The 26,480-nt window shown below is 45.6% G+C and overlaps 1 protein-coding gene across 1 annotated transcript in view; it reads right to left on the bottom strand.

Annotated features, from left to right (window-relative positions):
• Window positions 1–26,480, bottom strand: part of Pde11a (phosphodiesterase 11A) — a 270,583-nt gene that overhangs the window by 86,246 nt on the left and 157,857 nt on the right. The window contains exon 10 of the mRNA XM_057754935.1: window positions 23,468–23,518. Within this exon, the coding sequence (XP_057610918.1) occupies window positions 23,468–23,518 (51 nt within the window). The remainder of the gene's footprint in view (window positions 1–23,467; window positions 23,519–26,480) is intronic.

Raw genomic sequence — 26,480 nt, 5'->3', positions numbered from 1 at the left:
ACGTGGGGCTAACCACTCATGATGCTTACTGTCAGGTGCCAGAAGGCTTCGGTGAAAAGAAACAGCCAGCAAGGGACCATCATTTAAAACGTCTCCAGTCCCTGTACCAGAAGAAGGGTAGGAAGGGAGAGGCTGAGGAATGAAGTCACAGAAGGCATGGCGAGCTAAGCAAGAGTCAGCTACGGGGACACAGGGCAGAAACCCCACGGGTCAGTCTCACTGCATCTACTATGGCGATAAATTATCCCTTGCTCGGCCCCGCAAATGAGTAGAGAGGAAGGGGCTGAGCAGGATTTACTGACTCACCTGCAGCTGGTTTCTCACTAACTCACACTTGAAGGAGGCTCGGAGAGGTTAACTTTTGAACAGAGAGTGGAGAAAGTTAAGCCATGAGCAATCCAAAGAGAAAGGGAAGCAGAGAAAGGGAGGCAGAGAAAGGATTTGGCTGACTGAGAACATTCGTCTGTTCAGAGTCAAGACTGTGTGGAAAGACAAGCTGCCCTCATCTTTTAACCCAGCCCAGCAAGAAAATCTATCAAGACCAGGAAAAGCAGGGCTGGCCACAAACGTCCCAAGTCGCAGAGGACTTCAGTTGAGAAGACAGTGCTAGAAGAAAGCCTGGAGGTGAAATCATAGAGACGAGGAAGGGCATAGGACGGTGCAGAAGAGGAAGAACTAGCTAGCAGGAAGCAGAAGGTGCTGAGTAATGTCCTGGGCTGTCCCTGATATCCCGTGGTGATAGTCTGTGCCAAGAGAGAGGATGCTAGAAGTTGAACCACCCTGCTCTGACTGTTCTGGGCATCCTTTCGATGAACTAACTTTAGTTGTGTCAGTATGAACCAAAGCATATACCGAACCTTCTCGGAATTACACTGTGTGTGTTCACACTGTGCTGGACAGGAGGAGAAAAGGTACCCCCGCCCCAGGGATCAACCAGTTAGCGGGGACAGGGACATGGGGCCAGGCCACTTTATCAAACACTGCCCATAGGTGTCTTTCCTTAGTAGGCCTCTTTCAGAGTTAATAACTGAAGGGGACTCTTACCTTGGTAGTTACTGTGGTGAGATTGTTCAGATCATTCTCTCTTCTCCAGGCCTGAGCAATCCACAGGCTCGTGTATTGCCACATAGCTCAGTGCCTCTCCAGGATGATAAAACCTCCCTGACTGAGACTTCCGTTTTGCCAAAAGATCATAAGGGCATACGCATGCAAGCATGCATGCATGCACGCATACATGCACACACATGCCCTCCCCACAACAGTAAGACCAATCCTGTGGCTTTGTTAACTTTCTTGTTCTTTTTCCACCCTAAGCATGATCTATCTAAGCATGGCCTATCTCAGGTGGGGCTTCTCCTTTAGCCTGAATCCTGGCATGAAGATGCTACGGGGTCACAGGGCACAGAGGGCCAGCTGCTGACGTGTACCCAGAATGAGAAACAAACCCCTATAGCCATATATTCCCATAGGAGTTGCTACAGTGGCCTCTCCCGCCATACACTTTGCTCATTTTATGCCACTTCTCATCTTAAATTGCTCTGACCTCCTGAGGGCTCAGACTAACTGGTAGCATTCTGCAGCTTCGGTTTGAGATGTGAGACATTTCTGATACCGCATAGAATGTAATGGTCGTACTTATACCTGTGTACCAAGATCTGACTAATAGACACATGCATAGTAAATCTAATAATGATAAGTAATATAACTGATCGAGAATGGAACAATTTTAAAATTGGAATTCTCACTGAGAAAAATATTTTTCCTTTATGATGATGATTCGGGTAAACGGGAACTTCAGACTCTGATTGTTTTACAGATCCTTCTAGATACAGCGCATACTAACTCACTCGAAAGAGCACAGGCAGATTATAAACCTATGCGTTGAAAATGAACAAAGTCATGTTTCTCTCTATTCTGGTTACTCTTTAGCAAAGCTCTTTGTCTACGTGGTCCAACTTTATTTTATGAAAGACTGAGATTATGCAGGCCCCTGCCTCCAGGCAGTGATGCAGGTAATTCTTGCAAGAGCCGGGAGCTGCAGGATGACTGGAAGATGCTGCTCATCTTACTGGTGTCTGTGGTCTGAACTACGAGCATGAGACAGCAGTCATTTTTCTACTTTAAAGGTCACAAAGGATAAACGATTACAGTAGCATCTCACCCACCGACTAAGCTTTCAACAGTAAATCCAGATATTGATTTCAAAAGCTGCAAATCTTTTATTCAAATATTTCTGATAGGGCTACAAATCCTGAGAAATCAAATATTTTTCTGAATGAAGATCTATGAAAATAGATGATGGATTCCAGAAGCTGTCAAAGCAAAAATGTTACAGCTTACAGTTTGTCACTGCGTATGATAGAAAACACCAATGGGGGAGATTATTTATATTAATAAAAATTATTCTTCAGCATTGCAAGCTAGTTTCTGGGGGAATAAAAATAAAATATCAGTGTGGCTTTTTGCCAGGACTAGAATTTTTCTGATCTAGAATTAGATAGTGAAAATAATGTAGATTAATGCCTAAAGTCATTTCTGGGAGCCCGACAGAGCATGCGCGATTGTGTAGGCAGGCGGAATGAATTGCTCTCTCTGCCAGACACACTGTATTTTTACCATTCATCTGCTATGATTACGACTATCACATTTTGTTTTCTTTGCTGGAGATATAGCAATATACGGCGATCTTCTTCTGACTGCGTTTCTTCCCTTTTATTTTTGGTGACTGTTCTTTTTAGTGCTCCCTCCCAGAGATTCCTATTTCAATCAGGCTACCTTTGCCCAAAGTTTTTTTTCTTCCTGGTGGTGGCTGCAGGATTACCGAGCTGGATAGCCTTCCTATTTTCATGGTTACAGGCAGTGCTCCTTACTACAGACAGCTCTCTCATCAATAAATGGGTCACAACATTAAACAGACATAGCCGGATCAGACAAATCCTAATCCCAGGTTCCCCAAACAACTGGGATTCATGTCACAGATGAGTCCAGGATGTTGTCACCCCATGCCAAAGATGACAAATGATGCTATACCACACAGAAACTGACATGTGTATATCTATATCTGGAAAAACAGAAATTATGTATATAGTTAAAATAGCATAGTAGTGAATATATAAATTTATATACAAATATATAATATATACAAACTATTGTTTACAAATAAGGAATGCAACTGCTTGGAATCAAATCTTCCCTAAAGGACTGAGCTTTCAGCTGTTCGGAAGGCTTCTCCTGCTGAAGACCCACATTCAGTGTTCAGCACCCTCAAAATTAGGAATTAATGCAGAAAGTTAGTAAGTGTCAGTGATGGTGGGCGACTCCCAGGAAACAGTGTCTTCAGAAACAACAGGCCTGACATACACAGGAACCCACAGGGACTGTGGCAGCACACACAGGGCCTACACAAATTCAAACTCAGCAAAATTCAAGTCCGGAGAAGGGAAAGTGGACAGAAAGTCCCATGTCTAAGTAAAAAGGTGTTTGTAAGTGATAACTGTCCAGTGAAGTGTCCCTGGGTCTATCAGCTACACTCCAGGGCAGGTAGACTCCATTTTGTGTTTGTTGTTGTTTGTTTGTTTGTTTGTTTTTGTGTGTGTGTTGTTTTGTTATGTTTTGTCTTACAGTCCTTTTGTTTGTTTGTTTTAACCATTTTTTTGATAGAGAGAGAATATATAGTATGAAGTTAGGTGTGTAGGGAGGTAAAGAATATAATCAAAATATATTATATGCTATTTTTAATAATAAAAATAAACTGACCCATTCTGTAAAATTATTCATATCTACAGATAGAAGTCTAAGGTAGACCAAAATTGTTCACATATGAAATCAGAAACATGCCCCTTTCTCTTGTCCTGTGCTGCATTGCTGGAAGCTGTCCCCACCACTCAACAGCGGGGTGCTACACAGGGCAGCTGCGGGCAGGTGTCTGAATTCCCTATTAAAGCTCCCTAGAGCAATACTCTCTGCTGTATTCCACACCTCATCAGGGCACAGAAGCCAGCCGTCACTTCTGAGAGTGGCGTTGGCGCCTGCTAAACACAGTTGAGGTGGGTGGCATGCAGCAGTCGCTCGTTGGATGGCAGCAATTGCAGTTGCTGTTGCTGTTGTTGTTGCTTTCACTATGCCTAACTTGAACAATGTTCCAGTCCTCGGCTGTTGGCTGGGACCCCCGGCTCCAGTTTACCGTGTCTTAGAAGCTGTTTACTGGTATCAACTTTGAATTGAGAAGTGAAGCCATAGGAAAGTTGAGTAATGGCCAAATCCGAAGGGAAAGTGGAGGCTCTGAGCTCCCTTCTCAGGTCCTGCCAAAACCCAGAGTTTAGGTTTCGTTTACAACAGTACCCAATCCTGGCAACATATAAAATTTCTTGCCACCTCCATTCAGTAGAACACAAATCACTGCCTCTCTGGTTTTATTTCGGGCAGTTAGGTAGTTAGTACACCATTAATTCCTACACACGCCACAGCTCAGCTTCATTGTCGTTCAGTTTTATGTCTACCTTCTTCCCGAGATCCCTGGCTGGAGGCACGACCTGCTCTCTGGGCATCTCTGGGTATTTTAAGGCAATATGAATCTTTAGGAGCTCAATTCACAACTCAAAACAGAAACACATTTTCCTTCCAGAGCAGAAATACCGACACTAAACGCGGAGACACTCTGGCTATCCATCGCTGTAATTAAAGTGACTTGGCAACCCCAGAGATGAGTCTTTATTGCAACTCTTATTCAATGATAAGCATTATAATTAAAGGCTTTTCCCCTCAAATATAGTATCAATTCCAAGATCTGGATGGCCTATGGAATTTCTGATAACAGGATATGGCCATTAGCAAACACATTATTCAGGCCTCTGCTTTTCCTTGACAACATGGGGGACTGTGCCCAAGGCTAGCGGGTGTTCAGACTGGTGCTCTCTGGCACGGCTATAAGAGCTGCTTTTTTCAAAGCAGACTGGCTTTGAAAAAAAGTGTGGTCTCTGATGTCAACCTCTAGCTGCCACATGCATGTGCATACATGTACATATACACATTATACATGTGCAACCATGCATCTATAAACATGCATACACACATTCACACAGAACATATATATATATATACACATTCAAACGAAAAAGGTGTGGTCAAAAGTGGCTGTGTTAATAACTTTACACACACACACACACACACACACACACACACACACGTCTGAGGTCAGCTTAAAGAAGGGGCCAATTGGTTGATTTGCTGTTTTCATGGCCTCAGTCCCAGCTACTCTTCCTTCTCTTTGACTATTGCCATCAGCAGCATGGCTGCTGCGTCTGCATCCCCATCCCACCCTGGGAATCCACCTCTGCATGCTAGTTCATCCTTCTCACACAATGGCAAGACTGACAAGGGTGAACCACCCCAGACATTTCTGTAATTGATGACAACCTGCTAGCCATGAAGATAGAAGGTGCTGGAGGTCCTGAAGATAGGAGCCAACAGTGGGGTAGGAGCCTGGAAACTGGAGACTCCGAAAGTAAGGTATAATACAGATTATAGCAGTGAGTTTTTTCCAGAGTCTGAGGCTTTCTGGAGTTTTACTGGTGTAGAAAACATTTTATTCCTCCTTAAGTAAAGAGAACCAAAGAAGGTAGTACCAGAGGAAAGAGAGAGTTCCCTAAACTCACTTTATATTCTGTTCCACAATGGAGTCCTTCATGTTCTTCATTTAAGAATATAAGAGAATGAAACTAAAAGGTCTTTAATGCTCATTGAGTATTTATGTTCATCTCGTCCCGTATTGATGACTATGTATTTGTAAAGGAGCTGCAACCTTTACCCTGACCACCTGTTGAGCCCGCATCTGGTGGACACGGCAGCTGACTGCAGGGATGAGCTGTTCCTCATCTCTGCAAAGCCCAGCACGAGATCAAGATGTGGCCCAGCCTGAGTTGTTGAAGGATGAAAAAAATAGCAGGGTTTTCATCCTACCTGCATCTCATGTCTCGGTTCATTTTGTATCATTCCAAAATAATATCTGAGCATCACTCATCCAGTTCCTTTGTGAATGCCTCCTGGATGGATTTTCTATATAATGGCATATTTTGACGAGACGTTCACGCCAAGACCTGCATTTGAACCTGCATTTAGATCTTGGACGGTGACCTGCTGATGCTGGGACCTTTGGTGACTCCTTTTGCCCTGTAGGCTTCAATCTCCTTACTAAGAAAATGATATAAAGGAATGTTTATTTTGCACAGTTGCAAGAATCAAGCTCATGTCTCCCAGGTTTAGTTCACTTTAGAAACAGAGACACGGGCACGTAAAAGATCATAACGTCTAGCAGACTTCCCAAAGTTTGTCATCTGTGAAGCTCAGGCAGATTCACAAATTCTGTGACATTTTTTGATTCGCTTTCCATGCCAATCAGTTGGCTGCTTTATCACATACATATTTTACTGAGCACTGACCACATGTCAGACGCTTCTCCAGCTCCTGGGAGATGCGGGTAGCAAGCAACTCAGAGTCTAGGCAGATTTGACTCTATCATCACCATTCATACCATGAGAGGGACAGAGTCACATTAATTGGTTCGTTGTGAGTCTACAGAATTAGCGTGCAGCAGTATCCTGGCTAAGGTTGGTAAGATGCTCACTGCTAATTACAATCACCGTTAAATCTGGTTAGCTTCCAAGCTGAGTAACTCTCGGGAAAAGCAGACAGCGTCGTTGCCTCATTTGGTTGCTCAAAGTTCCTAGAGAGCAAGATGCCCAGATGAGGCAGTTCCTAAGGAGCAAGCGACTCTGCCCACTCTGCAGAGGCAGCATATGTCTGGGTCCCTGGCATTGAGGCATTGGGATAGGCTTCACCCAGTTTTCATTGCTGAGAGAGGATACCCTTCCTTGTACCATGTGTTTAAAGTGAAACAGAGAAGGGGGTCTTCCATCGGGGCTGGCTTTGCCAGGTTAAGAGTTTATGTTTCATGCGCTGGGTCTTTTGTACAGCCTGTTCTTTTCAGCATATTCCCTGATTGCTTTATTCACTTGCCTACTAACCAATGTTAATTTCCTCTGCTATAATAACAACTGAAAGACAAAACAGCAGGGGGCCAGCAAGGGGAGATAGCAAGGGAACAGCAAGGAGGGACATCAAGGGGGAGCAGCAAGGGGGGCAGCAAGAGGAGAACAGCAAGGGGTCACAGCAAGGGGGGGACAGTAAGAGGGGGCAGTGAGAGGGGACAGTAAGAGGGGGCCAGCAAGGGGCCAGCAAGGGGGAATAGTAAGAGCGGGGAGCAGCAGGAGGGGGGTCTCCCTACATGAAGGATGGAGAGCAAGGCAAGCCTCATGAGAGCCTGCCGTTCCAAGTCCAAGCAGCCTTGTCTTGCTCTTTGGCCGCTGTCTCTGAGTTTACGGGAGGAAGAGATCTCACTCCAGTGATCTCACTACAAAAATGAAGACCTCTTCAAGGGCGAGATAGGTCTCAAGGTCAGATACTGGCAAAATAACTTTGGGGATAGACTCTGTGTTCAGCAAACCTATTGGACACGGCGTCTCCCCTCCAGCAGACCGAGGCTTCCCTGTCTACCCATGGACATGCTCTGATTCCATTCCCACAGAGGTCCTGCATTCACTGAAAAGATTAGGGACCAGAATCTAATTTTTAATGCATCTTGGATTCTGCAGATTAAAATCAGCTGCCCTGATATGGTATCGTTCTTTCACGTTTGATTGTGTGTGTATGTGTGTGTGCATGTGTGTGTGTGTGTATGTGCGTGTGTACAACATGCATGACGGTGGCACACTTACCACAGAGACGCTCCTATGCTCAAATATCTGCCCCACCCCCATTCCTCATCTCCATCTTGACAGCTGAGGCTCATCTGGAGTAGCCTCCCCTCTAGCTGACAGCCAGGCAGCCAATGAAATACTTCTTCCTGTTGCCGGGTCCCATAAAGGCAGCAGCTAGCTTCCAGTGCTGTCATTGGCTAGTCGGGCTTTCTGTGGAGTGCTAACACATTAGGGCCAGCAGAAAAGTGACAGGTAGGTACAGCCACACAGATATATCACTGGCTTGATGTTCCACTGGAGAGAAAAACTATTTCAAGGCTGAATGGCAGCTATAACACACCCTGTTAGAAGAAGAAGAAATCTCCCCATGCATTCAGGCAGCTGTGCAGAGGGGGGAAATGCACACATAAAAGAATCAGCACAAGGTTGTCTAATCCTCAAATACCCGGCTTTTCATGGCCCGATGAGTGCTCCCCCTGATTAAGAAATACGTGATCATTTCTACATACCTTTCATAGAATGTCCATTTATATATTTTAAAGTCCAGTGTTGTTTATTTGGGAAATGACTTCCAACCTTGTCAAGGCAGACTTGTAAATTCTTCTGCATCTCCTTGTCTCTAACATAACCCCTTTGACCTTTCCCTTCTGACCTTCAAGTCCAAAAACTCTGGCAGCGGCAGGATGTGGTCAGTGTCGGGTAGTGTTGGATGCAGTTTATCTCGCTCTGTCCACTTAAAATATTTGCATCACTTGGGGAGGGTGAGTACAGTCCTATCTAAACATCTTTGGGATTCGTCTTTGCAGTCAGACAGAATTGGTTGACCACAAGTAACTGCCTTTGCTACCACCAGGTTAACTGTTCATACACAAATCTGCCAAAGGGCCTCTAGGAAAGAGTGTCCTTTACTAATTGAATTCTAATGAGGCCAGGAAGTACATTAGAAATTGAGCTATTTTACTGCTGGATATAGGGATGTTTGGCCTACTTGATCTGTTTAATCTTCCAGGAAGACCTAATTAATTAATGTAGAAATGACTGCCCTAGAAGTACTCCACAGGTTGCTGGTTGGTCCAGCTGAATGGAGATTTCTGGGTCTCTGTTATCACCCAGCACAGCAGAAAAGTTGCTGGTCTGGTATGGGCTGATGACAGACGGTCATAAATGCAGACTTTTGGACCAACTTAACTGGCATTTGAGTAGTTTAAATTATTTGAAAGAAAGTCAAATCAGGGTGACCAACACTTAGATAATCCACGGAGGGAGAATATTTAAGCACACAATAAAGTATTCTGTTCAGTAATAGAATCTAGTCAGTATTGCTGGGAACTGCTTCGGGGAATAGATCAATGATAATTGTCATCTAGTACCTGTACATTATGATGTAAGCATCCCATCTATATTCTCAGGAAATATCTCTGATTACAAAATAAAAAGCAGTAGGGAGGGGCCTGGTGGTGATTGAAAACCATCCTTTGAAAGCTGTCTGCAGCTGCACCAGACTGAAGGACAGCAGTGATACTCTATGCTCCTCTGTCTTTCCTAGGAGACATGGTCGTCTTCCATACTCAGCTACCTGCATTCACTTGGAAACCGACACTATTCTACCCACAAAGTCCTCCATACAGTGGACTGATTCAGAACTAGGCATGTGAACCCAACTGAGTCAGTCAGAAAGTGTTCCCAAGATTCTGCAAAGCGAATCCCTATAGGGAATTAGAGAAACCTAGTCTCTGACAGACACCAATCAGCAGTGAGTACCCCACAACAGTCTGGATGCTGCACTGTGACGTTCTGTGGTTTTGGTCCAGGTGCTATCTGGGCAATTGAGGCAGAGTCATAGGGACCAGCTCTGGGAGTTTCAGATGGCTTCGAGACCATCACCTAGTTTTGTAGTGATGAAATCTATGGGGCTGCTTTCCCTTCCGGTGCACACAGTCTTCTCGTTTGTGGCCTTTCTTAGGAAGATTTCGGGTGGTGTATTGTGCGATTCTCTTCTAAAAGATGTCACAGCTGGGGTCTTTCAGTCTACGCCACACTGCCTTCTCTGAGCCAATGCACCACAGTCAAAGAGTGAAGTTCATGTGGAGAGAGAAGCTCAAACAGAGCTCCGTGCAGACAAGGACTTCCTCAACACTAGACTGATGGACTCTTGGTTTGTCCACATAACCAGCCTTTCTTCTGAACCCAGCCTCCTAGGGAAGTTCTATCATGGTGGGCTCTCAGGAGACTGCTGGTGTCTCGGATGACACTTTGGGTAGAAACACACACCTCCGCAATGTTTAAAGGGCTGGGCAACTCTTAGGGCCGTTTTGTTTCTCCCAGTTGCAGTCACTGAAATCACTATGGAAACTGCCCCTCCCACCCCATTCTCCTTCTTTTCGGAATTTCGAGTTTTTCTTGTTGGAGGTGAAGGGAAGGGTACAAAGTGTTCTTTTTCAAAAGCCACATCAGCGTTTTGCAGAGCTGTCTGATGAACTTGAGCCTAGCCGTGGGGATGGGCCTCTGCTCCTGCAGAAGTCACCACAGAGCTGCATTTTCCCAGAGCCCTCTTTGTCTCTGGAAAGGCCAATGAATTATGATGTATGTTAGGAAGTGTGCCCGGTCGTGAGGAATGGGATCAGTCAGTCTGAGAATTGTTCAGGACTTACGCTTTGGACGGAAAATTATTTTTAGCCCCCCCAAAGCTTTCCCTTCAACTTGACACTGCAATGCTGGCAGCTGAGGAGGTTTGCACAGGGGAGCAGTGGGGCTGGACAACTTTGTAGATAGACAGGCACACTCTCAGGCATACACATGCTCACATGTGCACGCACACACACATGCATGCGTACCCATACCCACCCATTTATACATGCATGTGCACACACACACACACTGTCGTGCACACACCCAAGTCAGTTAAAACCTAAACTCATCCATCACAGGAGTAAAACCCAAGATTCTATCAGGGTCCAGAATCAGAACACAAGGACAGGACCAAGGCCACTCTTCTAAATCAAAGACATCCATGTCGTTGAAAAGAGGACACTATAAATTCAGCATGCCATGTCTGGCCAGACCATAGCTTTTTAGATGGGACATTTTGGACATTTCTCTAAATGTCTCAGGCTTATCATCTGTAAAGCAAGGGAAAAATATTAAGGGTAACAATTAAATGAGTTCATCCAAGCCATGCACCAGAAGTCGACCTGGCAGGCCGCGTTTCTCATTTTCTAAGGTTCCATCACACTGAGTGAACAGAGCCTTTGCTAGGCCGAGGAAAGGACTTCAGCGGGAGTGACTGAGGCCTTCTGATTGACAGGATGGTCCTCCCATGACTTGCCCAATACAGGACCTGAGTTGGGTCACCAATAGCTCCCTTAGAGGCTTGCTGCTGCTGGTGCTGCTCAACGGAGCAAGAACTGCGGAAGCAACCGGCTCAGCAGGAACACCGTGCTGAGCAGCATTGCTCCTGGCGAGGAGCAATGTCTGCGCCATCCCAGAGTAAGAAGAGGAAATGCATTCTTCAATCTGTCTGCCTGACACCACTTAACACATCTCTGCGCATGACACTTATCCCTAGATAGGCTGAGAAAGTCTGGTGTTTTACATTCTCACTACCCCTCCTCGTACTGTCTCCTTCCATAGAGGCATGGATTCAGTTACCCTTAACCCCCGGGGGTGCTGCCATGCTGCCTTGGGGACAGCCTTAAAGCAGTGTTCTCAACCTGTGGGTCTTGACCCCTTTGGAGGTCACATGTCCTATAGGCTGCATATCAGATATTTACGTTACAACTCAGAACAGCAGCAAAATTACAGTCGTGAAGTAGCAATGAAATAATTATATGGTTGAAGGTCACCACTGTATTAAACGAGGAACTGTATTAAAGGGTTGCAACACTGGGAAGGTTGAGAAGCACTGCTCTAGGGCCAACTACAGGGCTTAGGTGTTGCAGGTGTAGGTCCCTTTCTACAGTGTGGTCTTATCAGAAGGTGTCTCAGTTTTTTGTTACTATGAGACCTAACAGATTTTTTTTTTAACTTTTTTTTAATTAAATTTTTTTATTGTTTCCTGCCACACTTCTTTAAGTTTCAGCCAAATGCTTGAAGCTCTGAGAAGGTCAGTCTGTATTACCAAGCCGTCTTAGGGTGCTCTGTGTGGCCAAGTTTAAGTTCTTCTTTTTATATATGAGACTCAAACCCAAAGATGACAAAATTCTTCCTGGCCTCTGTTCTTGACTCTGGATATTCTGAGACCTGGCTAGGGCGGTACCTTTGTGAACTTAATTATTATTCCAGGGAAGCAAAGATCACCCCCAGAGATTTCTAGCAAACACTCGGCATTAGCAGAAGGGAGGAAAAGGGGTTCTTAATAGCTTATTGGCTCAGTCCTCCACGGCTGCACTCGAAGGGCTAGGCCCTGCCACGCAGCTAGCTCAAGCGCAGCGCCACATGCATGCCAAGGTTACAAACAACAGTAAAGATAATTAATGCAGCATCTGACCCTCTGACCTCCAGATGCTTACAAGATACTCCCTCATCAATTCCTGCTCCTCCACACGGCCTCCATGCCTTCACAGGATGCCTTGCTGGGGTACATCAAGGATGCCGACCTGGCCGCTGGCTTTGTTCACGAGGCTAAATCAAAGGGGAGAGCTCTCCAAGCCTCCGGCTCACGCCTGGGTGAATGAATCAGCATCGCTGTCACTAACACACTCCAGGTCATGCACACACACGCGCCGCTGTTATTATATCTCAAAATTACTTTTACATCACCACCTTTGGGATTTTTAACCATTTCCCTAAAAAATATGGCTCAGGAGATTCTTGCATGGAGCAAGGATGGCACCCAGTGGCCAAAGTGCTTCATCTCAGATCTCATTCTTTCAAGGATTTGCCATTTGCTTATGAGACAATAAACTGCTGGGGGGACCTCCCCTCATGCCAGAGCTGAAATTCTAAGTCATACAATTATACCTTTAAGTTGAGCAAGTTTGCATGCATACACACACACACACACACATACACACACACGATGGGGGTGGGGATGTATCAAAGAGTTTAACCAGAATAAAGATTTAAATATGTGTGTGCTTTAAGAATTTATGTTTAAATAATCATATTTTAGGTAAGCAGCATACTATCCATAATGTCCCTAACATCAAAAAAATATTACCCATCCCTCCATCCACATCTTCCGTCTCGCAGTTTCTATCTGGTTCATAGTGCTCGTGCTCGAAGCATGAGAGTTTATCTCCTGAGAAGCGCTTTATCGTTAAACTGATGTCTGCCATTTTCTAGCCGCGTTATCTTCCTCACACGGTCCTTGGCAGCACAGGGAGTTCACGATGATAAAGTGGAACCCTTCTTTTCTCTCGGAGATTTCCAGATGTTGAGAGATTTCTACAGTGCAAGATAGGCGATTGGACTAAAGAAGATAGGCACGGTGTCAGAATAATGGATCTCCTCCCATCCCTCCGCAGATGATGCAACGTCTCCATGAGGGTCCCTGCTTCCAATTTCCTTAGGTTTCTAAGTAAGGGCAAATCCCAGGGTAAGGAGCCACGCGGTCAGCACAACCGTGAATCCAGAGAGAAAATTCTGAGAAAGCAGCATGGTACGCTAAAGGTCACCACAGATGGCTCTTTTAAAAACAGTATCTGAAGTTCAGCTAGAAAACTCCTTAGACTCCCTTTGCTCGCCTGACTCCAAGACTGTCAAAACATCACTGGCTTTCCGAGAATAATGGCTGAATCAAAAGACATTACCTCAGGTTGAAATTCCACGACTTTGCTTCCATTTTCCTACCCAAAGAGGAAGAACCTGTTTCTAGAGTTCTAGGGCCGGAGGAAGCAAAGTCAGGTACAGTTTTCTTTCTCGTTCTTATTATTTGCCTTTTTTTTTTCTTTTTATGGACAGAATCTCACTATGTAGCCCAGGCTGGCCCAGAGCTCATGGTTCCCCCTGGCTGTGCCCTCCTGGTGCTGGAGTTACAAGAGTGCATGTCACCCCGCCTTTCTGATGGTTTAGGAGATATGGAGAACCCCACCCTTACCAAGAGATGGAGGGTCCCAAGTGATGGCACTGTGAAGAATATATATGTATGTAGGTAGGTACATACACACACCGTACACACATACATATGTACATACACACCTATATATACATGCACACATGCATGCATATAATACACATACACATAGCATGTATGTGACGACATATGTGTGTACATGTTTATATACATATATACACAGAGCACACATGTATGTATGTGTGTATGTATATAGGTATATGTATATATATATCCACTGTTATTTCTTGGCATTTAACAAATTACTATTAAGCATTCATTTATGGGCAGAGCGAGGGTACGGATCCTATACTGATCAGCTTAAGACTTGTCTTCCCGTGACAGCCACACTTCCTCATTTGTATCACTATATTTTTGTTACTCCTCAAATACAACATAGACACCGCACCTTTGAAAATTAATTGTAAAATGTAACTAAATCAACCCAAGCCAGGAATTCCAGCAAACACTCTCAATTCTGAAGCTGATCTTCAAGCAAAACCTCTGAGCATTCGGAATCATAAAGACCTCAAGATGTTCCGTCAACATTTATTTTCTCCTGTGTTTTATCTCCCCTTCACTCCTACAGATAAACTTTATGGGCTCATAAAATGGCATCATTTTACAGCTGGAGATGGCTTTGCTGTACAGGGGAGGGGACATGAAGCCCAGGCAATTTACATGATCTGTAGCTGCTTTGTCTGTGTCTGTTCACATGTGCGCTCGCTCTTGGTCTACTACATACGTGAGCTAACAGAGACGGTGTCAAGCGACGGCTGTAGACCCGGGACTGCAGACAGCCCTGAGGTCTGTGTTTCTTGTGTTGCCTCAGCACTGACAGAATTGGGATTCACAGACGTTTTTAAGATTTTTTTTAATAGATCCATTTCCAACTACAACATAAACACAAAGAATTATCAAGCCAGTCTGTGATTTCACAAATACACAGGGGAGACAGACATAGGACCAAACCATATTAAATGCTAATAAAAAGTGTTAGAAAGAGATTTTGAGAAGCAAGAACATGGTGTGTTTTAAAAATGTGTGATTTGGGCCAGTGAGGTGACTCAGCAGGCAAAGGGCACTGGCCTCTAAGCCAACGACTTGAGTTCAATTTCTGGGACCCACATGGTAGAAGAAGACAGCATTCTGAATTTGTTTCTTGACCTCTACAGGTCAGTAAGACGTACCCTAAGGCAGACAGACAGACAGAACAGACAGACAACACACACACACACACACACCATTAAGTAAATAAATGTAAAAAAAGCTTTAAACACATTTAACAAAATCCATGAAGGATTTTTATAATAGTAAATCAGCAAGACTGTGACAATCTCCTGCTTACAGCAGAATCACGGCGTCCTTACAGAACTTTTCAACAGACTTCGGCCAGAGCTCAGCCAAAAGAACAAGAATAATCCCTTTCTTTTCATGGCGCTGAGGCTGCGTAAGGAAACTAAGAAACTGATATCAAGTGTGTGAAAGAAGGGGTCCAGACAAACAAAAAGCCAAGACAGGCAAAACTTTCACTCATTGGTCTTGTCAGAGAGCCTTGCTTCAAATTTCTGCCTGTGCCTTGTAACCCCTTCTACCTAAAACCAGAGTTCAATGAACCTGGTAACAAGATAGACATTTCTTCAGCACCCAGGTGCCAAGCATGGATGGCTATAAGGGATATAAAGATGAGCAGGACAAAGGATCCCCCTGACCCCCCAAATGCTCCCAGTCTAACCGTCTGATTGGACGGGTGTCCCAAGACTGATGTTGCAGGTAGAAACTGAAAAGGATGGGAAGTCACTGATCATTTCTGCCTGAAGGACAGGGGATGACTGGGAGAGGAGAGGCAGTGAGCGAGGCCGGATTAGTAGGGCTGTGAATACGCAGAGAGCAGAGACCGAGACAGAGAAGAGGATGAACTCACAGATAGGAAAGCGAGGTCGTGGGAAGATACCATGACCCCGGGATGGCGAGGGGTGACCGTAGAGGCAGGTTAGAATAATCTGGGATGGCGGGCGGGATGGTTGAGAGTGGAGTACTTTTGACGTCCAGCTGAAGAACTGACAGTGACCGGCAGCATCTAGAGGCCCACAGATGATGTCAAGCGTTGTGAGCAGGAGCCTGACCCCTGCTGAAGAGGACTGTCCATCTGGCCCCTGGGTTCTGCCTGGATCTGAGACAGGGTGGAGGAGGAGGAGGCAGGCAGCCCAGCCAGAACCAGAGAGTACAATCGCTGTCTGCTGAGGAGAGAGCAAGGGAGGGGCTGAGCTGGTGAGGGTTGTGAGCTGGGTAGCAATGAGAGGAGTGTGCCAAGGCAGAATGGTGGCACAACACATGAAAATGTGGGTTGTTGGGGGGTAGAGCCATGAACGGCTGTGCGATTCTATCTAAGCTTGCAGCTACACAGTGCGGGCAAGGGGAAAAAACAGCCAGGAGGTTGCAGCTTGTCTGTCTACTAAATGATTAATGAAGAAAAAACAAACCATTGAGATTGCTAAATCAAGCACCCATCCCCATAGTGAGGGGCCACCTGTCCTGGCTCTATAATTTCCCAGTTCACATCTGTAATTATAGACAAAGTGTCTCAGAAGAAAGCCAGAATGAGGAGAGAGCGGTGTCGTTCCAGATACCGTAGTTTTCTGGGAGGTTCTGACATCTTTGGCTTCTTCTCTCTAGGCCACACTGGCCTCCACTGGGTCTTCTGTACTCAGCAATGCTTGGCTTTCTAATTCTCCCAAACAACGCAAACTGCCCTCTAGACCTGACTCCATGGACCAGCAGGGGATGAAGTGAACTAAATTGCCAAGAGGAGGTGGGGGAAGCTTTCCAGACTCTTTGTAAACCTCCTAAAATTATATTCCAATATGCATCTCTATGTTTTGTGGTTAGGTGCACATGAGCACAGACGCCTGAGGAGACCGGAGGCATCAGAGCTCCCTGAAACTGGGCTCAGAAGTGGTTCTGAGTTGCCAGAGAGGCTGCTGGGAGTCCAACTCCAGGACACTGTGTGCACTCCACGGCCGACCCCTCTTGCCAGTCAGACTGGCCCCCTGGGCCCAGTCTTTCCCCCACCAAAGTACATGTTTCCAGTGAGCGGCCTTTGGAAATGCCGTCCCTGCTTTGTTTTCCAAAGGAAAGAGGTGACAAAGAGGGGTTGTACAGTTGATCCGAGGGAAGGCCAAGGTCATCACAGGATAAATTTGGGTCGGGTAGGGTCTTTGAAGGGCCCTCAATTCACAGCCGCTGAGCTCAGCACTAAGAAAGGCCAGCCTGGCCTTAAAGACCTTGTCACTGCACGTCACCCCTCCCGCCGCCCTCCTGTCCCACACCTCTGCCCCTGCTCCCCCTCACATCCCTAGAATCTGCAGAACTCAAGAGTGACAAAGTACAACCATTCTTTCTGCGATGTGGCATTTGATTAAGACACAATTCATAAAGGGACCTGGACACTCAAGCACCGGGCAAGCCATAGATTTATGGCTGCGGCCTGAGCCACGCAGGCTGCCAGCTGCCTGCCGCGGTGTGAGCAGGCTGCCCTGGACGGTGCTGAGGCTGCTCTTTCCCCCGTGGTTCATTTTCCAGGGGGAGTTCAATCGCTTGCCCTGACAGTAAAGAAAAACTTGGATACTAAACTTGGCATAAATATTGTTGAAAGTCAAAACAATGCCTTAAATTCAAGAGGCAGGAGTAAGGGTGCGGGGAGAAAGTCTAGGTTAGAAATAAGTCACCATCAACGTTCTGTGTACACTGCTGTCTCCTCATATAGCACCTCGGAAGTAAGCTGGGGTGACCGGAAAGCCAGGGCGGACAGTTCTGAAAGCGACATTCCAGGGAATAAGACTGTAGAGCAAGACAACAACCTGCTTCCTTCCGACGCTGAGGTCCCAGGTTAGCCCAGGTTGCAAAGGAACCTCTGCAAGAGCAGTTGTCTGAGGCAGAGGAGCTGATCTGGTGGGTGACACCGAGCTGCTGGCCTCTATCCCTGGCAGCCCTCCAGAGTGACCTCCTCTGATTGCCCCTCTTCAGTGTGCCCTGAGTTGCCTGGTTTGGCTGAATGCTCTGTCCTCACTCTTTCTGCAACATATTGGCAAAAATGGCAGGGAAGAGGCAGTCTTCCGCAGTGACTCTGTGCCAACCTGGGACAGGAATGCTTCCCTGAGCCGTTATGGGAACACATTCCCAGCACGGGTCCACAGAGGGAGTGTGGCGTCCCCACTCCCGATTGCTCCTGAAGGCCTGGGTAGATTGGCATGACAGCATGAACTCAAGTGACCCTCTCAAGCCTAAACCAGAGGATGACGATGCCCTTTGAAACCCCATCTCATCACTTTGTTTGTTTTTAATTTTTCCAAGACAGGGTTTCACTGTATTGCCCTTGGCTGTCCTGGAACTTGCTCTGTAGGCCAGGCTGGCCTCAAACTCACACTCACAGAGATCCACCTGCCTCTGCCTCCTGAGTGTTGGGATTAAAGGTATGCGCCACCACCTGGTCACTTAGTAAATCCTACAGGAAGTGTCTATTCTTCATGTTTTGTTTTGTTTACTTTGCTGTGCTATTAATTTGTGGCCTGGGCATTCATACTGAAAGCCTGAAACACAGAGAGGTGGTCTAAACTCCAACAGGCACCTTGTGTTATGGGCCTTTAATTACAGCAGCAGTTATGGGCAGTAAACGAGCCTCCTCTTTGATCACCACTGTAACCCATGCGGTTCTCAATGGAAGACGGGATGGAAGGAGGCTGTATAACACGAGTGTGTGCACAGGTTGACGCTAATGGGTAAACTGGCAGTAGTTGGTGCTGACCACTAGGTCCGTCCAGTGCAGTGGAATTCAAGTGGCTAAAACCACAGGAGCATATAATTGGTGCGCTAACTCATTTTCTCAGGGTACCACAGCTGGCGTCTTAAGTTATTAGAAGCCCTTAAAGCAGCTGTCTTCAAGGAGATCTAATTGTCAACATGGTCTCTCCACGTCTTTCCTGTTAGCGCAGTGCTAAGGAGATGTAAACAGGCACTAAAACCTGCACAGGTTTTCTCTATGCCACTTTCTTATTTCAGGTTCATGGGACGCTAAGTGTTAATGAGGGAAAACCTTCTTTGGACCTCAGCACGCTCACTAATGCACAGGGCAATCAGCCCCTAAAGAGCAATTTAGCAACGTGATAATCAGAATCAGATTTCCAAAAGCAGCTAACTTGTTAGGACCTAGAAGTTTGGGATCTTCGTGTGTGTGAGGGGCCCTACAGACAAAACCATTTCCTGAGGTGTGAGTGGTATCAGAGCCAGGAAAAAGAAGCCCAAGACCTGACATTCTTAAAGAAGCAGAATCCACTTGTGGGGCAGGGCTGGGCTTTCAACTCCGTGATGGGCAGTTTTTATTGTTAACTAGGAACACTCTAAAATGAGCTGAGAGGCTCAGTGAGGGCTGTCTAGGTCAAGCTGGCCTGTGCATATGCTGTGGGGGATTACCTTGAATATGCTGACGGAAGTGGGAAGACCCAGCCACTGTGCGGGTCACCATTGCCACGGTGGGAGACCCTGAACTATGTGAGTGGAGAGAGTGAGTTGAGCACAAGTGTGTGTGCACCCATTCTCTCTCCGCTCCTGTCTGTACACGTGGCATGCATGTACACACTCATTCTCTCTCTGCTCCTGTCTGTGGACGTGACCAGATTCCTCCAGGCCCTGCCACAGTGACTCCACCATGGGGACGGACTGTTGCCGGAACTGTGAGCTGACGTAAACTTGCTCTCCTTTAAGTGATTTCCATTAGGGTGTTTTGTCACAGCAACATGAACAAAACTGGGACAAAGTCTGGTCCTGCTTTCCCATCGGCCACCACATCTCTCTCCAAAGTCTTCTCGCTCAGACAAATAAGGGGAATCAGAAGAAATGAAATCCCAGACAGCTCCTTCATGGCATTCTGAAATGGGGGGAATCCACCAGATGGACCAGCAGGCACTAGGAAGGGTAAGTATTAGCCTAACATCAACGGTTATTAAACTTGCTACAGGTTCTCTCACCTATCAGACCTCCTCAGCCACTCCCTCTGTGTGTACAAATGGTTGTGAACTAATAATAACGAAGGGTGTAGAACTCACTCTCCATTCTTCGGTGGTGCTGGCACCCTCACTTCTTACTGGGACCCTCAGGGGATGTGACCCCTTCACCCACACTGACCTTCCTAGCCCTTGATGGTCATACCGGAAGGAAAGTATCCCTCATGCAGTCTGCAGAGACGTTTCCTGACACTGGTCCCTGGTGTGTGCAGCTGACACTTTGGAGCCTGAGCTATCTGAAGCATGGAATCCATCCTAAAGTCTGGCCTCGGCATCTACTCGTGCTCTCAACTGAGCACATGGGCCCACGGCTGGTCAAGGGATGAGGCAGATCCAGGAGACGGCGCTCATGCTGACCTGGAACTCGTATGTAGACAGGGAGGCTCATGGACTCCACTCCCATCAGAACACACTCTTGATTCAGACAGGCTCTTAGACTCGTGTAAACAAGCACATCTTGCTGGTGTCTGGGACATTTGCGCACCCGGATGTGGAACATTTTGGGCTTCTATGAGGTCTGTCACATGCCTGTGTTGTGTGTATTTGGGCTCCGTATGTTTTCCACCACCAGATAATTAAATAGATTCTTTCCAAACCCTGGGCCATCTCTGAATCACCGCGCTCCCATCCCAGCAAGCAAAGTGAGCAGTGGTGCTCACCCCTCCCTTCACCCAGGAAGTCTGTGGAGAACACCGATCCAGACTCAAATAAATCGCTACGGTGGTTTTAAAAAGAACCCTGCGTATTTTCAAAGGTGCAGAGATAATGTAGGTCACAGCACATTTGGATGTCGATGTGGCTTGTCTGTATATCTTGCATGTATTCAGTTATTTAGCTAGTTGTATACAATTGAGTCTGGAGTGTCTGCCAGTGCTGTCTCGTGACTATGCACGGGACTATTCTATGCACACTACATTTTAATGTCACTGCTGCAGCTACAACAGACACCAGCTATCAATTAGGATAATGTTTTATTTACTTTATATATCAAGGAAAAAGCCATTTGGTTAAAATTATCTACTAAATCTCAATTACAGTATCATAGGATACCAGCTAATATCTTTTGGGATAAAATCTGGAATAAATCAGTTCCGTTAATAATCTTGACAAGTTTAAGATCAAATAACCCTTTGTTCTCAAATTTAAATACTTCATTGTTTTAGTATGTTTAGGAGCCAATAACAGAAAAGTACAGTGTGCTCTAAGACAATGGAGTTCTCCTTGCTCTAAAGCAAAGAAGGAAGCCTGGAAGAAGGTTCTATTTTTAATATTTTCTTGATGACTAACTGCTTAAGATCTAGAATACAGATGCTCTTTGCATTCATTCATTCATTCACCAAGTACTTACTGACTGTCATGTTGGACCAAGAACTGTGAGAGGCAGAGACAGAACCGTGAAGGAAATACACAAAAATGCCCGCTGTGGAGTTCATATCCTGGTCAATATACCAGGGTCTCAATGTATCCCCAAATCCCACATGTGGGAAATTCGTCATCAATGCAGTGGTGTTGACAAGCAGCATTTTGGGACATGGACAGTCATGAACTGACTTTGTTCAGGAATGGATGGACCAATGGCTTCCTGAAAAGGAGGCGAGGCTATGGAGCAGCTCTCTCTCACTCCATGAGGCCCTCTGACATGTTGTGATGAGGGAAAAAGCCCACCACACACACACCACACTACACACACACATGTGAATACAACACATAGGCACACACATCACACCACACACATACACATGGGCACACAGGCACACAGACCACACCGCACATACATACACACACACCACACCGCACACACACACACCACACTTCAATACACGCACACACACACAGGCACATACATCACACCACACACACACAGACATGCACATACACAAACACACACACCACATCACACACACACACTCACACAGGCATGCACATCACACCACACCATATCACACCATACACATTCAGGCACACACACACATACATACACATATATATTCACACAGGCACATACACCACACACACATGACACCACACCACACACACACATACACACACAGGCACACACACCAAACCACATCGCACACACACACACACACACACCATACCACACACACACACACACACACACACACCCCATAGATGTTGAACATATGTCAGTAATACCCTTGGGCTTTTCAACCTCTGAAGCATAAATTAAGTAAACCTCTATTGCTTAGAAACGACAGTTTTAGGTATTTTGTTACAGAGACAGAAAACAAATTAACAACTGACTGCTATAGTTTAGGTTCCTTCCTACAGGGCCAGTCCTTACTTCTTGCTACCACAGCCTCTTCTCGTGATCCGGGGCACGACTGTGAGACTTTTCCTTAAGCATCTGCCTACTGTAACAACTCATTGCTTGCCCTCCTGGGGAATTCTATCCCTGTGTTCAGGATCTTTCTTTGTCCTCTTTAGTGGTTCGTGTGATTCCATTCTGATATGACTCTATCAGGATCAAAGATCTCTGTGCCATTCTTTCCTTATGAGGATAAAACGGATTTTTGTGTAAACGGGGCTCCTAGAAGAGCAGCAAACAATGTCATATATTACAAATATGGTGTTTCTTATGGTTGCAGTAGCCTTTCCTAGTCATTCTCAAAACTTTTAACAGAATTTAGAAATACAAACATCAAATTTTTTTAAGGGAGAAAAATCAGTTTTCCAACACTCCTGTGGTTTTGCTCTTCCTAAAGTCCTGGGGATTGAACCCAGGACCTTGAACATGCTAAGCAAGCACTATACCACTGAGCTATGCCCCAGCCCTCCTATTTTGTGGCTGTTGTTAAAAAAGGGTTTGTAGGAATCCAGGAGGCAAGCTGGAATTCTGAACTGCACCAAGGAAGCCGTGGTGGCTAAGATAAAAAGGGTCACCTCGGACTCATTCATAAACTCATGGGAGTCAGACTGGGGTCACCTGGGGCGGGGAGGCATGTGGTTAAGAACTGCAGTTCTGAGATGGATGCCCCTCCTCCCCAGTTTACTCATCTGGAGAACAGTGTACACGGCCCTTCCTTTGCAGGGCTGTGACCTTGAGACGGATGAGCGCAGGAGAAGAGCCTGTAGTATACAGTAAGAGCGGGGGAAATGTTAGTTATGACCTCAATCTCTTTGTTTTCGGCTCTTTTTTCTTTTCCTTTTCTTTCCCTCCAAGATAGGGTTTCTCTGTGCAGTCCTGGCAGTCCTGTAACTCATGCTGTGGATCAGACTGGCCTCGAACTACAGAAGTCTGCTTCCTGAGTACCAGTATTAGAGGCATGCGCCACCGCTGCCCCGCTTCTTCATTAGTTTCATAGATAGATAAGACAAGAAGGCCCTAAAATTTTGAAGTGCATAGTAAGTAAGAAGACCATTGCCTACGTCAGGTGCCCCGATCCTCACCCAGTTATCAGCCCCGCTCCCCATATGTGCGAGCTTAGCGAAGGGAAAGACTTCTGTAAACCACACAGGGACTCAACTGTTTAATCCTTCCACCTCTCCATAGCGAAGGACTCCAAGCCTCTCTGCCCCGGACCCGACTCCACATTCAGACAGAGTTTAAGTGCTAACAGCGCGATGGTTCCCATCCTCACCTTAAACTTGTCAACTTCGGCCTTGGAACACGTGGCGTGGTACGACAGCACCTGGTGGGGAAGAGGACAGAGCATCAGTAAGTAACCATGACTCCTTTCCCCCTAGCTTTTCCAACCGCCTTTCACTTTTCAGGAGGGCCTCCCAAAAGCGTTGCACTGTGAGACAAATAACGTCTGTAAGGTTTGCTTATTAGCAACAAAATGACTTTCTACTGGTGAATGTTTATTGTAACAGTGTTACCTGGGGTGGGTTTGTAGTTCCCTGAGTTCTTAGGAAAACTGAATGCAACAGTACATGTCTACCCAGCACACAATTAACTTAAGTTGATAGTATTTACAGTCGTTAAGTCTACAACATACATATTTGGCTGAGTATCATATATTATAATTTTCATTGATTCAATTGTTTTTCAATAAAATTCTGTTCTTTTGGTTCTGCTTTATTAAGGTAAACTAAATTTATTGTTATTGTAGATTTTCTTAAGGTGTTTGCAACTGAAACCAAAAATTGCAAGTATAATCTTCGCCACTAGATGGTGATGAGACAGGCTTTTAGCTTGTGGCTAAGGCCTGCTTCTGCTTTCCTTAAATCCATTCTCCATTTCTTTTATTATTAAAGAGAGAAAAAAACCTAGCAATGATACTAAATTGCGGCTATTTGAACCAGTGAAGCAAATAACTATTATAGACAAAGGTTCTCCGCTCACTTAAAATTATTTCTTTTTTATATTTAATTGAGGTATAGGGTTTGTTTTATATTTTAGAACCAAGGTCTATGATATATATGCATACATATTCATAAACATTGCTTCCCAGTCTATAGTGTAACAGTATGCTTTTGTTTAATTGTTTTTAAGAGGAGGGCTAGCTGCACTGCCCTGAATATTTTTCTGCCTCAGATTCTCAGCAGCTAAGACTTACAGGCATGTTCATTGTGCCTGGTTATTCTTTTAATGAATTGAAGTTTTCAATTTTGATTTATCCTCCTTGCCCATTTTTATGATTATTGCATCATGTATCTTTTCTAAGAAGTGTTTGCTCACCACTAAAGTTACTGACATGTATGTTTGCGCGCATGTGTGCACACATACAACTTGTCCTGTCTTTCTGTCTTCTAGAAGTTTCTTGCTTGCTTTTATGTCTATGATAAATCAAAACTAATTTTGTACATAGGGCAAGACAGAGACTTAAGGAAATAAATACTTTGGATATATTTTCAGGACTATTAAATTTTCCTTATTTTATTTAATCTGACAAATAATATAATCAAGAAGCTTTTGGTGTGAGCCTTTAAATCTTATCTCTATTCCATGACTCAGACCCAGAGGGTGGAGGAGGACTCAGGCTCAGAGTACTTTTGGTTTGTTTTGATTTTCTGGGACAGAATCTCACATTATATTCTAGACTCTCCTGGGATTCATGACCTCACCTGGCTGATCTCTAACTTGTGAAGATTCTCCTGCCTCAGCCTCCAAGAGCTGGAACTCTGAGAGTTACCAATTTTGACTCCAAGAATCTTTTAACCACCTTCTCCTAAAAGGTCCAATACCACGGAGATGAACAGGAGGGAATTCTCACGCCTCATTCTGCAGCATCCAGCCTTTATGGTAAATTGGGGAGAAGGTAGCAAGTCCCTCTAGCAATCTCCAGAAAAACAGTGGCAGAAGAGCAAGTTACTCAAGATAGAGAGAGCCCGAGTTTCCCCAGGGCTATTTCAGCATTATTCCTCCAGGCCCTTCTTGTTATTTAGTTCTAAAGGGCTTCAAGACTGCATTAAGGAGGATTTTTTTTCAGTGCTGTGTTGGTTTGAACATAGGCTCCTATGTTTATTGGTCTTCAGTTGGTGAACTGGTTTGGAAAGATTAGGAGATGTGTCACTGGGGTGGGCTTTGAAGTTTCAAAAACCCAAACCCTTCCCAGTGAGCTCTTTCTTTCTGCCTGGTGCCTGTGTGTGACGTATGAGCTCTCAGCTACTGCGTTAGCGCCAAGCCTGCCTGCCAGCTGCCATGCTACCTCCACAATGGTCACGGACTCTAACCCTCTGGAACTGTAAACCCCTATAAACTCTTCTGTAAGCTGCCTTGGTCATGATGTCTCTTCACAGCAGTGGAAAAGTAATCATGGCCAGTGATATGCCTTGCGTGTGTTAGGGAAGAATGTGGGATACTCCATGAATCTGGGAATCACCCCTGCACAGAGTCCTGAGACCCTGTCCATCTTCTCTGTGTCGTTGCCGCTTTCCATGCAGCCCTCGGGTGCATCTAGGCAGTGTGAGGCTGTTTCTCTCTCCACTGATTTTCTGTGTTTGCTACATACACAGGGTGGAGCAATGAGCGTCAGTGGCTTCTCTACCCTTTTCTGTGTGGCACTCTGACTAGAGGTGATCTTGCTACTCCCAGCTTCTTCTTACAAAGGCTGTGACCAAAAATGATGAACTCATTATTTAAATCCCTTTTAAACTTTAAATTCACCCATGCACGTGAATGTGTGTGTGTGTTATGTGTGTCCAGCTAAGGGAACGACTTGTGGGAGTCAGTTCTCCCTTTCCATAATATAAACCTTGGGTATTGGTTAGGTTTTTATTGCTGTGAAGAGACACCATGACCACAGTAAATCTTATAAAGAGAACTTTAATTGGGGTGGCTCGCTTACACTTTCGGGGGCCCAGTCTGTTAGCGTTATGACAGGGAGCGTGGCGGTGTGCAGGCAGATGTGCAGGTGGTTGCATCTTGTATGCAGGTCACAGAAAGCCAACTGAGACACTGAGCAGTATCCCGAGCTTAGGAAACCTCAAAGCACGTCCCCCACAGAGACACTTCCTCCAAGAAGTCCACACCCACTCCAACAAGGCCACACCTCCTACTAGTAACACTCCTATGAGATTATAGGGCCAATGACATTCAAACTACCACAGGTATGGAACTCAGGCTATTGGGTTTGACAGAAAGGGCCTTGACGCCCTGAACCCTCTCACCAGCTCTGCCTCTCTGCTTTAGGAGTGTCTGCAGATACT

The sequence above is a fragment of the Chionomys nivalis genome, chromosome 22 (assembly GCF_950005125.1).
Source record: "Chionomys nivalis chromosome 22, mChiNiv1.1, whole genome shotgun sequence".
NCBI lineage: Eukaryota > Metazoa > Chordata > Mammalia > Rodentia > Cricetidae > Chionomys > Chionomys nivalis.
The sequence above is the reverse complement of the archived record's forward strand: the minus strand, read 5'-3'. Positions and strand labels throughout refer to the sequence as shown.